General features: G+C 41.3%; 1 protein-coding gene across 2 annotated transcripts in view; it reads left to right on the top strand.

Annotated features, from left to right (window-relative positions):
- The first annotated feature begins 6,115 nt into the window (after positions 1 to 6,115).
- slc12a2 (solute carrier family 12 member 2) overlaps positions 6,116 to 13,908 on the top strand; it is a 166,163-nt gene continuing 158,370 nt past the window's right edge. The window contains exon 1 of one of the 2 annotated variants that reach the window (XM_073072075.1): positions 6,116 to 7,134. In XM_073072075.1, coding sequence (XP_072928176.1) covers positions 6,454 to 7,134 — 681 coding nt within the window. In that variant the 5' untranslated portion in view covers positions 6,116 to 6,453. The remainder of the gene's footprint in view (positions 7,135 to 13,908) is intronic. The other variant, XM_073072065.1, reaches the window with a different exon arrangement.

The following is a 13,908-nucleotide window of genomic DNA, read 5'->3' as shown; positions in this document are numbered from 1 at the left end:
AATTCTTTCTTTCGTCAAGGTGAAGTGATTTCAATAAATGCTCATTAAACTTCCAAGAGTAAAGTATCGAATTTTATCTGTAGATGTTTGATGATGTCCTTAGATTGAGAAATAAATTTTATTTCAAATGAAATTATACCATTTTAAAATTTATCTTTTGCCTCTTCTGTCTCTGTCTTTCAGTCAGTATCTCACTGCAAGCATTATTTAATAAGGAACCAAATGATGAAGAAATGAAAGACATCCCAAAAAGAGTTAACACTGAAAACTATAGAAATAAGCTGCAATATAAACAATAGCACAGACCACAGAATAATGTGGGCTGCTTAACGACCATCGCCCAATAACACTCACATCAACAGTGGTGAATTGCTTTGAGAGGCTGGTTATGACTAGACTTAACTCCTGCCTCAGCAAGGACCCTGGACCCAGTGCAATTTGCCTATCATCACAATAGGTCAATGGCAGACGCAATCTCAATGGCTCTCCACATGGCTTTAGACCACCTAGACAACACAAACACCTATGTCAGGATCGACTATAACTCAGCATTTAATACCATCATTCCCACAATCCTGATTGAGAAGTTGCAGAACCTGGGCCTCTGTACCTCCCTCTACAATTGGATCCTCAGCTTCCTAAATGGAAGACCACGGTCTGTGCGGATTGGTGATAGCATATCCTCCTTGCTGACAGTCAACAATGGCGCACCTCAGGGGTGTGTGCTTAGCCCACAGCTCTACTCTCTGTATACATATGACTGTATGGCTAGGCATAGCTCAAATACCATCTACAAATTTGCTGACAACCGTTGTTGGTAGAATCTCAGGTGGTGACAAGAGGGTATACAGGAGTGAGATATGCCAACTAGTGGAATAGTGCCACAGCAACAACCTGGCACTCAACACCAGTAAGACGAAAGAGCTGATAGTGGACTTCAGGAAGGGTAAGACGAAGGAGCACATACCAATCCTGATAGAGGGATCAGAAGTGGAGAGAGTGAGCAGCTTCAAGTTCCTTGGTGTCAAGATCTCTGAGGATCTAACCTGGTCCCAACATATCAATGTAGTCATAAAGAAGGCAAGACAGTGGCTATACTTTATTAGGAGTTTGATGAGATTTGGTAGGTCAACAAATGCATTCAAAAACTTTTATAGTTGTACTGTGGAGAGCATTCTGACAGGCTGCATCACTGTCTAATATGCACAGAACCAAAAGAAGCTACAGAAGGTTGTAAATCTAGTCAGCTCCATCTTGGGCACTAGCCTACAAAGTACCCAGGACATCTTCAGGGAGCGATATCTCAGAAAGGCAGCGTGCATTATTAAGGGCATCCATTACCCAGGGCATGCCCTTTTCTTACTGTTACCATCAGGTAGGAGGTACAGAAGCCTAAAGGCACACACTTAGCAATTCAGGAACAGCTTCTTCCCCTCTGCCATCCGATTCCTAAATGGACATTGAATTTTTGGACACTACCTCACTTTCTTTAAAATATACAGTATTTCTGTTTTTGCCCAATTTTAAAATCTATTCAATACATGTAATTGATTTACTTGTTTATTTATTATTACTTTTTTTCTCTCTCTCTGCTAGATTGTGTATTGCATTGAACTGCTGCTGTTAAGTTAACAAATTTCACGTCACATGCCAGTGATAATAAACCTGAATCTGATTCTGGACTAAATAGTCTAATTTCTGCTGTTAAAGCTGTGTAACACTATGTAATGTGATCAATTAATGTTATTTCTAAATTGTAATAGAGTATTGTGGAAACTGGTGTTCAGAATTGCAATTAAGGTAGGGCCACTTCTGAGGTCTTTCATGTCCTCGGTTGCTTTCAGGCCTCTGGGTTAACTCTTGGATGCTCTTGAGGCTTGTTTGTCCCAGATTCTTGATTCTGCAGCAGACCCCTTGGAACCAAATTAATTATGTTCTTACAATAGAATAATGAACTGCACTGTAGTGAAATAAACTTAATGGTTACTATCCAAACATGATTTAAATGGTTTAAAAATATGACTTGGAATTGAAATTGGATTATCATTGGCATCTGTATTGAGGCACAGTGAAAAGCTTGTCTTGCATACTGTTCATAGTGATCAAATGATTACATTATGTCTTGAGGTTATGCAAGGGAAAACAATAACAGAATGCAGAATAAACTGTAACAGCTCCAGAGAAAGTTTAGTGCAGGCAGACAATAAAATGCAAGATCATAATGAAATCAAGGATCTATTTTATCGTTCTAGGGAACCATTCAAAAACTTCTAACAGCAGGGTAGAAGCTGTCCCTGAGCCTGATGAGGAAGTGCTTTCAGGTTATGTATCTTCTCCCCAATAGAAAAACAGAGAGAATATCCAGGATGGGTGGGGCCTTTGATTATGCTGGCTGCTTTAATGAGCATAGACGACGGTTAATTCCTGTGATATCTAAGTACTGTCCACAACTCTGCATTTTCTTGCAGTCACAAGCAGAACAGTTGTCATGCCAAGCTATGATGCATTCAGGTAGGATGCTTTCTATGGTTTTTACTTTATTTCAAAAATGGAACTTATTCATGATTTAAAAAAACAACATACAAATGAAGAAACAGTGCAAAAAATAAAATGTTTTCATTTGTGGTTGGTACATTCAGTGGTGTAAAATTCAAAGAGAGAAGGGCATAAACAAACATAGCACCATTACCAGTCATATGGTTATGTTTCCTATGGTGGGAGAGTCTAAAACCAGGGGACTCAGCCTCAGACTAGAGGGGCGTCCTTTTAGAATGGAGATGAAGAGGAATTTCTTTAGATAGAGAATGATGATCTGTGGTGATGAAATGGTGGGGCAGACTTGATGGGCCAAATGGCCTAATTCTGCTCCTAAATCTTATGGTCTTATACAAGTCTCTTTTGTTGTTCAAAGGGCTTCCCCCACCCAACTCAGCTCCTCTGTGTTTATTGAGGGAAGGTGCCTGTACTGTCGTCATTCCCCACAGAAACTAAACTTCGGCTGCACCAAGTTTCTTTGCCTCCTTTACCATGTACACCTGCAGCCTGGAATGGGCCAGTCTGCTCATTCCCTTTTAGACAATTTGCTGGGCTGGAAGACCAACAAGTTTTGTGCAACCAAAGGATACCCTTCATCAAGTTGTTGACCTTCCAGCAATACCTGATATCTGTCTCACTTTGTACACTTGGGAACAGCCCATAGATTACAGAGTCCTTTGTTACACAGCTGTTGGGTGTGAACCAGGACATGGACTCTTGTGTCCTTCTCCACATCCTCTTAGCAAATGCACATCCTGCAAAGAGGTGTGTGACTGTCTCCTCCCCACCACAACTATCCCAAGGGTAGTGTACATTGGGGGTGATGTAGCATCTGTAGAATAAAGCTTTGACTGGGAGGGCACTTCTCCCCACCAGGCACACGTGGGCTTGTTGGTCAGACCTGGTGCTGAGGCATTCTGCCATTATTTGGACCATTTGCTCAGGGAACAAACCCAGAATCCACGGTGTTCCTGTCCTGCAGTGTCTGCATGACATTCCGCGATGACCCTGATGAACTTGTGGTCAAAGGTGTTTACTTGCAGCAATGTCCAGTGACTGCGGCATTGTGCAGTAAAGGAGCCAGGCCTAAATTGTGCAAAACCAGGGACAGGTAGAACCTTAGCATATAAAGACAATTGGTGCACATGAACTTTGGGTCCACATCCAGCCTGACATATGAAGGTGATCATCAGGATATGGGCAATCTTCGGTAAGTTTTTTTCCCCATTCCCCAATCCTTCCTGATGGATTCAACAAAGGGTTCCATCAACACCCAAATCAGACTGGGGGAGTGGACAACTCTGCCTGACTTCAGGCTCACACCTATTAATTTGAACTACACCAAGCATATCAATTTGGTAGAGCTGGATTTGATAATTTCTGATTCCCTCCAAAGAAGCCATTTTGGTGAGCAAGTCCATTGTGTGATATCCTGCCGAAGACCATCACCAGGTCCAAGGATATCATTGATTAAAAATTGGTAAAGGTCGAAGGGACATACTGGATTTGGTTAGCCTTCTGAGAAATTAGAGACTTTCTAGGCTGTGGCATTTATGTAGTTGAAGCAGGACAGGTTATGGGTGATTTTTACTCCTTGGGACTTGAAGTTCTCAACCCTCTCAACCTCAGCAGTACAGATGTAGTCAGGAATAGGTGTAACCCACCAGAGAAACACAGATTCTTCCTGAAGTGAATGACCAGATCTTTTGTTTTCTGACATTGAGGTAAAGGTTGTTGTCATGACATCATATCACTAAGCTCTCTATCTCCTTCCTGTACTCTGATTCAACATTGTTTGAGATATAGCCCACTATAGTGCATGTGCATCTGCAACCTTGTACTTGAAGTTGGAGCAGAATTTAGCCATGCAATCCTAAGTGTAGGATGCTGATGTAAATTTGTGGACAGTGGTGAAAATAGTTTAAACTGCTACAATGCCCATGAAAAGAATCTAACCAGGTCCCAACATATCGACGTAGTTACAAAGAAGGCAAGATACCGGCTATACTTTATTAGGAGTTTGAAGAGATTTGGCATGTCAACAAATACACTCAAAAACTTCTATAGTTGTACGGTGGAGAGCATTTTAACAGAGTGCATCACTGTCTGGTATGGAGGGGCAACTGCACAGGACGGAAAGAAGCTGAAAGGAGATTGTAGATCTAGTTAGCTCCATCTTGGGCACTAGCCTACAAAGTACCCAGGACATCTTTAGGGAGCAGTGTCTCAGAAAGGCAGCATCCATTATTAAGGACCTCCAGCCCCCAGGGCATGCCCTTTTCTCACTGTTACCATCAGGTAGGAGATACAGAAGCCTGAAGGCACACATTTAGCGATTCAGGAATAGCTTCTTCCCCTCTGCCATCCGATTCCTAAATGGACATTGAAGCTTTGGACACTATCTCAATTTTTTAAAAATGCACATTATTTCTGGTTTTGCAAGTTTTAAAAATCTATTCAATATATATAATTGATTTACTTATTTATTTATTATTATGTTTTATTTTATTATTTTTCTCTCTCTGCTAGATTATGTATTGCATTGAACTGCTGCTGCTAAGTTAACAAATTTCACGTCACATACCAGTGATAATAAACCTGATTCTGAAAAACTTAAACATAGTAACATTTGCAAAAGACCACCATTGATAATACTCTGCCCACAACTCTGCAGCACGTTTTTCAATTGCAATTTGATTTTGCTTTGTACATTCTCAATCATTTCTAATTTAAACTGTACATCTGTCCTGATGTATAATGCAGCTGACTATGCAGTGGTGTGAAAACTGGCGGCGTAAGAACAGTTTGTTCTCTTTAAGGTGCTGTTCATGCAGGAGGTTAAGAAGCGCCTGAGAGAAATTTGGGTTTGGAGCAGGGAGGTGCAAACATTGACATCCTAACACATCCCTGTTTACATCTGTGGCAGGCACTTTGTTTTTACTCGAAAGGCAAAATTATGATTGTCTATTTATTCACCAAATGCCACTTGATTTTCCTATTGTAGTTTCCATGTATTGCATTTGATTTTATTTTACCCTCTCTAATCTCCACTTTTTCTTATCCACACCTGTTCGTACTTTTTCCCCTTATACGCATGTCTTTTTGAAGATTTGTGTCCTAATGCAGTACGATTTTTTTTCTTGTGCTTAACAGCCTTCTAGTAAACACACCAGTTCCATTTATCAGCGTCAGCTTGACGTTGAGATTGCATGGATGTTTTGCGTTTCTCATGACACGGGAGATAAAGCACTAGGCTGCCCTTTGAGGTACAAGAGATCCGGCACCATCTATAGAAGGAAATAAATAGTTTTATATTTCATCAGGACTGAAGGTACACGAGCTGAGTTCCTCCAGCGTTACGTGTGTGTTACCTTCAAAGATGCTCCGCAGGGCGGGTTTAAGCGTACTGCAGTCATCGGCTTGTCAGAGTCCATCGACATAAAGGAGTAACAAGGAGGAAAAGAGCAAATAGTACATATACATATGGAGAGATGGGGATATTTATACGGTAGCGGATGCCCGCGACCGCAGCGCTGAAGGGAGCCGCTCTCCGTCTCTCTCGCGATGTTGACTGAGCGTCTCCCCCAGCAACACCCTCCCGTACTCGGCGGCCTCCAGTGGGAGGAGCAGTGGCGATGAGCCCGCCCGGCGCGGCGTGAGATAAAAGAAAGCTCAACTGCTGTGCAGAACGGAAAGGGTAGAGGCACAGGGAAGGAAGCGAATCTACCGCTTCACTTGCTTCATTCAGCTAGACGTGGCCATGCCAGTGGCGCTCGGCCACCCTCGCCATTGATGACCGGGGGCTGTGGTCGCCGGCCCTGAGCGGTCGGGAGCGGGGGAACCGGGAGCAGCGACCCAAGGGAGCCGGGGAGGAGTCGGTGTTTGGTTACTTTTAATCCGTTTGATAGCGGGGTGAGAATGGAGCGTGAGCAGCCCCAGGTCGGCACGGAGCCCGGGGGGGAGCCGCCGCAGCAGCCCGCAGCGCCGCTCCGCCCCGTGGCGAGTCAGAGCCGCTTCCAGGTCGACCTGGTGACCGAGGCGGGAGGAGGAGGAGGAGGCACCGGCGACGACCAAAAGGGTCGGAGCCCTCCCGTCGATGCCGCTGCCGGTCCGCCGCCGCCAGCGCCTTCCGGCACCAAGGACAGGGGGGATGATGGCGCCGCGGCCCCGTACCCGGTCGAGCCGTCGCTGCCCCCCGCCACGGACGCCGAAGAGGCCAAGGGACGATTCCGCGTTAATTTCGTGGAGCCGGGCTCAGGCGAGCGGCAGTCCAGCTCGGGCGAGCCGGGAGCCACCTCTGCCGTCACCGGCGCCGCTTCCTCGGCGTCGTGTTCCTACGGGCAGCCGACAGCTAGTGAAGCAATGAACGGCTACCCGCAGAACGGCGATACCATGCTCAGCGAGGGTAGTCTGCACTCGTCCGGCACCAGCGCTCACCACTACTACGACACGCACAGTAACACCTACTATCTCAGGACTTTCGGGCATAACACCATCGACGCGGTGCCCAGGATCGACCACTACCGCAACACGGTAGCCCAACTGGGGGAGAAGCTGATCAGACCCAGCCTGGCCGAGCTGCACAATGAGCTCGAGAAGGTAGGCATCTACAGCACCCGGGTTGCTAATTCATTTGCATTCAGTTTTGCAAGTGCTAGGTACAGAAATCAGCAAGACTCGTGTATTATACATTCCATTAAAAATGATATGCGAACTTGTTGATGTCTCAGGATCTTTCAAGGTGAAGTGATAGGCTCTTTTCCCCTTCTTTCTCACCCCCCACCCCCCATTGCTCATTGACAGGTAAACTACCTTTGGTCAAATGGAGAACTGGGACTGATTTATATTTTAAATAGTATAGTTAATTCTGTATATTTTTGAAGAAGTGCATCTATTTGTTCACGTTTATTGGGAATTGTGTATGAATGCATCTCATATAATGGGATGATAAACCAAAGATTGAGACACAAGAGAATTTAAATATTTGGTTCTGGTGCAAAATAATGCTGGAGGAACTCCAACTCAGTAGATTAAGCAGCATCTGAGGAGGCAAAAGGATAGTCCATGCGTCCCTTGGTGACCCTGTATCAGGACTTGTGTAGAAGGAAATAGTATAAAGGGGTGAGTTGGGCTGGCATGTTTACATTGCTTATTTTCATTTACAGATGATTGTAGTTTGAAAGAAACGTGTTCATGGAAGATTTTTTCATTGATCCCTCATGGTTGCCAAAATAATTGTACCATAACAGCAGATTTTTGGGCAATTCTGTTCTAAGGTTATTTTCACCCAGTCATAATCTTTAGGTTTAATTTCAACCAGGAAGAGGCATGCTTACTTTTGTGTAGGAAACCTTGAGTAATGATGAAGTGGTTTCCAGATGTGAGCAAGTGATCGTGCTCAAATGATTTCACCCTTGCTTTTTTTCAGAGGTTAATGATGTTTTGTGATGTTAGTGTAGTATTTTATAAAGTGAATATTTTTCTTTTCTTTCTGCCTTCTATACCTTTTTCGTGGGCACGATGGGATTCTTCAAATATGCACTTGGCACCCTCCATGCCGGGGTTATTGTAGGAAGTTTCTCCTCTAAATTAGATCAGAAGTCAGAATGATTCTTACTGAAGACTAGAATTTAACTTAATGTGGTTGAGTTATGAATATGAAGTGTTAGAATTCCATTTGACCATTAATACTCTGGATTGCATGTTGCCCATTTTCACATTCTGTCATTATCAAGGTTTGTTTGAAATGATGCTGCATTGGCATCTGACTTGTACACAGGGTTGCTATTTGGTAAGGGCTGTTTCTAGGAAACCAAAGAAAGTAGCTTTTGGAAAAACATGATGGCTATTTATGCCTCTTTATTGATAATCAAACACGTGTACAATTTTAGCGTGCCATCTACTTTCAAGAAGCTTTACTACTTCCTATTCTGAACCCAGAGGTGGGAATTTTTGCATTCCCTGGTATGAATTTGTATGTCACTGAGCTGTGCCCAAAACACCTGGAGAACCAAATAATGTATCATATCATACATTTTGAATGCACAAACACATGTTACCTTTGGATCAACACGTACAAACACGCTGGAGGAACTCAGCAGGTCGGACAGCATCCGTGGAAACGAGCAGTCAATGTTTCGGGCCGAGACAATTTAATTAAATTTTTATGTAAATTAAATTTAAATATAAATTTAAATTAACATGTAAATGTTAATGACGTAAATTAATTTTTCAATTTTCATTTTTTGATGCATGTACAGATAACATGGGCTCACATTACAGAGGGTCGTGATACTACCCATTTTTCTGCAATGCAACTCCCCTGTAATGTGGTTGTCACTTGAATAATGACGATCATACACATTGCATTTTTGGAAATAGCAAGCAATAACATAATGTATTTAAATCTATCTTTGATTATTGCTATATTTTAAGCAGTTGAATAAATAATGGTGTTTTAAAGAAAATATGACAAGAATATTTGTGTACACAGCATTATAATAACAATGATATTTGGAGCCAGCGCTGTTGTCACTCAGAAATGCTACTTTGCACCTCTTGCTCTTCATATTTATGTTGTGCGTGTAGATGACCTAAATGGAGAGTGACCCTGGTTGTTTGACTTTGTATCCTGTTTAACAAGACGACAAAAGTAGCCATGATCATAGTTACACTACTGCATTGCAGAGAAATGTAGGTGCTCCTTGGCAGTAAAAGATTTGGTATATGGTCTGTACTCCTTTACAGCATTGAAGGTAGTTCTAACTGCTTTTTCTATCACTGTTTGAAAGGGTAGGATGTGGGTGCCTTTCCTGATGTCTAGGTTACTTTAAAAAAAAATTGCTCGTGTTAGAAAACCAGCTTTGATAGGAGGAAGGTTGTGAATGAGCATTGAATGCGTGCCCTTGATTTTTCTGTTACGCTGGATACATGATTGGGGCGAAGAGCTGATAAATAAGCAGTACCCATTAGATTAGTTAGTTACTTAGTTCCCTTTCAGTCTCCTTGCTTTCCATTAATTAAGAAATGTTTTTTTTAATTGGAAAGTAAAAAATGCTTTGACCTGTTGTTGCTATAGCTATGAAATTGTTACTCTTCTGGTTAATCATTGGCAATATTACAATGCAAGCTTCTAGAGATGTCAAGTCTGTGCCTAGTTGAGGATTTCAGAAAACTCTTTGATTGTGCTTTTGCTCATTTATATAGAACCATGTATTCAAAGTGATCAGAAAAGACTATGCAAAAGCTGATCTTTGTACCCCCAAACCTTAACTAACAAAGGGATGAAGCTCAGACACTACCAAATCAAATACTATTGTAGTTTGAAAGTCTTAAACATCAAACACCACTACTCACAATGCAAGTTCATGGTGTAGATATGAATTGTAAACTTTGTCCATCTGGCGCCACAGTATATTTATCACCAAGTGAATTTGTCATTTATTTTCAAATGGATAATCATTTTTGGCATCACATTGCTAAACATTTTTTTAATACTGCAACACCTTTAATGTTGGATAAGTTAATAGCAACATAGTGTCAATGCACAACTTGATTTTTTTCCCCCAAAAGTTCTGTATTTTTTACACATGCATAATTCTATAAATGCTGCTAATTCCTGTCTCGTGTATGTTGTTCCCCTATGCGCTGATAGAAAGATTCACAGTTGATATCAGTTGACCTTGTGGCAATTGAGTTCCCAGCTGTAATACAGACTTGTTTTTACAAACAATAAAATTTTCAGTCCCTGAAGGTTGTTTAGGTGTACAGCAATAATGCCTACAAAAAGGAACCTCGTCTGTTGAGACTCTTTCTTTCATTCTTGGTTTATAGAGAAAATCTTCAGAACCCTGACCTATGTTTTCAGGCATTTGTGGTTTTAAAAAAAACATAGAACAGAACAATGCATGCATAGATTCTATTGTCCCTGTTCTCTGCTGTTTAAAAGCAATGGGACCATTCACATGACAGTAATTTTCCTTACTGGACTGATTTTTTTTTTAAAAAGCATGTTTTTGGTGAAAGACTAGTATCATAAGATGTTACTTAATTGTTTTTTAAACTTCAAACTGCAAAAGTTAAGAACAGAATATTCATATGGCCTAAAGCTTCCAAAAGCATTTTCTTGTTAATAAAAACTTGTTGGGCCTTGGATGATTGGCGAGTCCTTTTCAAATGGGTAGCAACTTTAAAAATAGACTTCAGTGGAAAAAGTAAAGAAGGATATTTTTTTTAAACAAAAATCTGTTGTAAGGAATAACACTACAAAAATTCTGGCAACCTTGTGCTCAGGTTTTGCAAGTTCAGTTCTGCATTGATTCATTAAACTTGTTGTGTAGGGCAAAGTTGACAATTTCATTTTTGAAGGTTAGTTTTTCTCACTATATTATTTTTGGGCAATCTCTTGGAGTTGAAGCATGATGGCAAAGCATCAAGCTATGGGTTTTGGAGTGACAAATGGGGATGTGCAAATTTAGCAGGAAGTGATAGAGAAGAAGGTGCCTGACAGGATGGATAATTTGATGGTATACTGTATTTGTTTTTTTATATATACCAAAGTTCTGCATGTCACAACAAAGTGATTTAAGATAGTTCTTTGGGTATAGCATAACGGTGTTCTTGCTTGAATTCGTTTGCATTAGGATAATCTCTGTGGATCCTTTGGTTGAGATCGTGGCTTGTGCATTCCAATATGGCAGTTGCATGATGGAGACTAATTTCTGAGGCCTGTTGTATTTAAGAAGGATATTCTGACCCGCAATTAATTTCAAAAGCCCTCAGTGGCATGAAAATACAATGAACAATGGCCCATCTTTTTTCTCTCCCCCTGATGAGGTCAAGTGGTAAAGATATGAACAGTTGGGCCTCGGCATTGAATTCTATACAGTAATTCAGTAAGCAATCTTTTGGTCATGAAGTGACACACAGCAAGTTTCCTTCTTTAAGATGGTGGCTATTGTGTCATCTGAGGTCCAGTAGTGTGTTGGATTTACCCGTGTAGTTTTAGATCTCCAGCATGGAAACATTCAAATAACTGTGGGCTTATTGCTTCCAGTTTGTTCATAGATTGCCTAAATACTTTTTTTTTATCTGAGGAATCACATTACCTAGCTAAGTGCAAGAGTTCTGCCATATTCCTTCCTGCGGTCACTGAATCTCTCTAACCCTGTGCGCTTTCATTCTTAGCAGGCTGGGCCTAGACTTAGACTTTGCTTGGGCGGTCTTGACTGCATGTCAAAACTATCAACAAGTTGCTGGATTATTTATTATTTAGAGATACAGTGTGGGCAGGCCCTACCAGCCCAATGATCCTTGCTGTACAGCAAGCCACCTATTTCACACTGGCCTAATCACAGAGCAATTTACAATGACCAATTACAACCAACTGGTGTGTTTAGACTATGGGAGGAAACTGGAGCAAACCAGAGTTAATGGGAGAGCCTACAGGTGGTGCTGGAATTGAGCTGTGACCTCTGGAATACCCTGAGTTATAATAGCGTTGCACTGAACACTATGCTGCAATGGCACCCAGCACTCCTTGGAGTGTAGATCCCTACACATTCCTACACCATCTGTTCATTATAGTGCCAGGTTTTCAGAGGCCTGTACAATTCATTATTTACCTTAAAGACATCTGTGGAGTTTCCAGTCCTAGAATGCTTTGTGCTTGAGGTCATGTAACTCCGGGATTACACACTTAATATCTCACTACAATTCTCTGTTTCTGTCAGTATCGCAAAAGTCAATGCAGGTGATCTGAATTCAAGGAAAATTACTTTTGAGACTTGTGCAGATAAAAATTGTTACGAATGGTTGGATGAGTGAAACTTTGCAGAGGCATCATAATTGCGTATATATTGTGTGATGGTGACAAAGGCATCAAGATTTCACATAGCGGCAGCTTGGCTGAAGAAAGGTGGAGGTGGATGAGAGAAGCTAATCATTGTATCCCTCTAACTGGTGTTCCATTTGCTGGAATTTCCCTTGCTTCTTGCTTCATTGGCTAAACCCATTCAAATAATTGGTAGCGCATTACCAGCAATGGCTTCTCTTAGTCTTCTCTGTGTACCAATTGAATGATTTTCACTTTGAATTATCTCACAAGCTCTCAGTCTTGTCTGTCTTATTGAATATTGAAGTAAGGAAATTATTGCACGTTAGAAATGTGAAATAGAAACAAAATGCTCAATATTCAGCAGGCCAAGTAGCATCATTGAGAATAATTAATGTATCTAGTGATTCATCACAAGAACACAAGCAAATAAGAGCATGTTATTCCATAAGACCCTTTAAGATTGCCCTGACATTTAATAATGTGGCTCATTCATACTGACCTCACTCTTCTGTGCCATTTCTTCAAGTCTGTCTATTCCTCTATCAATTAAATATTTGTCCACATTTCTGTGATCCACCTGCAGGCTTTCACATTCTTTGGGCAGAGAAGTCCAGAGCAGAAGAAATTTTTGTACACCTGTGTTAACTGACAGCTCCTTGTCATGTGCTCCTGTTTTAAGACCCACTGAATAATAAATATCCTAACATGTCAGGACCTTGTCTGTTTGAATGAGGTCACATTGTACTTGAGTCCAAGGAATACAGGGCCAGGTTATTTAGTCATTGTTGGCAAGATGGCCCTTTCGTCCAAAGACTTAATCTGATGAATCGCCTTTACACTACCTCCTGTGTTACTACATCGTCTTGTTTATTAGGTAAGGAGACTAAAACTGCGCAGTATTCTGGGTGTGGCCTCAATGAAACATTGTGCAATTGCAAATTCAAACTATATGTTTAAAATTTAAACCTTCTACAATAAAGATGAAAATGCTATTTGCTTTGCTAACTATGATTTGGACCTGCTTGTTAGCTCTTCATGATTTGTACACCAGAGCATCTAGATCTCCCCTGTACTCACTCAATTGTAGTTTCTATTTAGATAATTTTTGTTTTCTGTTGCCAATGTATATGACCTCATTTCATCACATTAAACTCCATTTGACAATCTTTTTGTCCACTCTATCCATCTATATGCTGTTGCTGAACCACAGTATTATCACAACATGTCCTTGCACCTATTTTTGTATCATTGGCAAATTTGGAGACCTTGTGTAGTGTACTTGAGGTCATTCATGTAAATAGATCACAATTGAAGCTCAAGAATTGGCCAGATTTTGATTTATTTATCTTGCATACATTGAAACATATAGTGAACTGCATTGTTCGAATTGGCAACCAGCACCCAAAATTTGTGACACATATTCTGGCACCAACAAAGGATGCCCACAATGTTCAGAAGAACAACAAAACATGGGGAGCAAAACAAGCTCCTTTCCTTCCATCCCCTTCCACCCACCAACTCACATGCAGACAGGCCTC

The sequence above is a fragment of the Hemitrygon akajei genome, chromosome 2 (genome assembly GCF_048418815.1).
Source record: "Hemitrygon akajei chromosome 2, sHemAka1.3, whole genome shotgun sequence".
Classification (NCBI taxonomy): domain Eukaryota; kingdom Metazoa; phylum Chordata; class Chondrichthyes; order Myliobatiformes; family Dasyatidae; genus Hemitrygon; species Hemitrygon akajei.
This window is presented reverse-complemented; position numbering and strand designations above follow the sequence as displayed.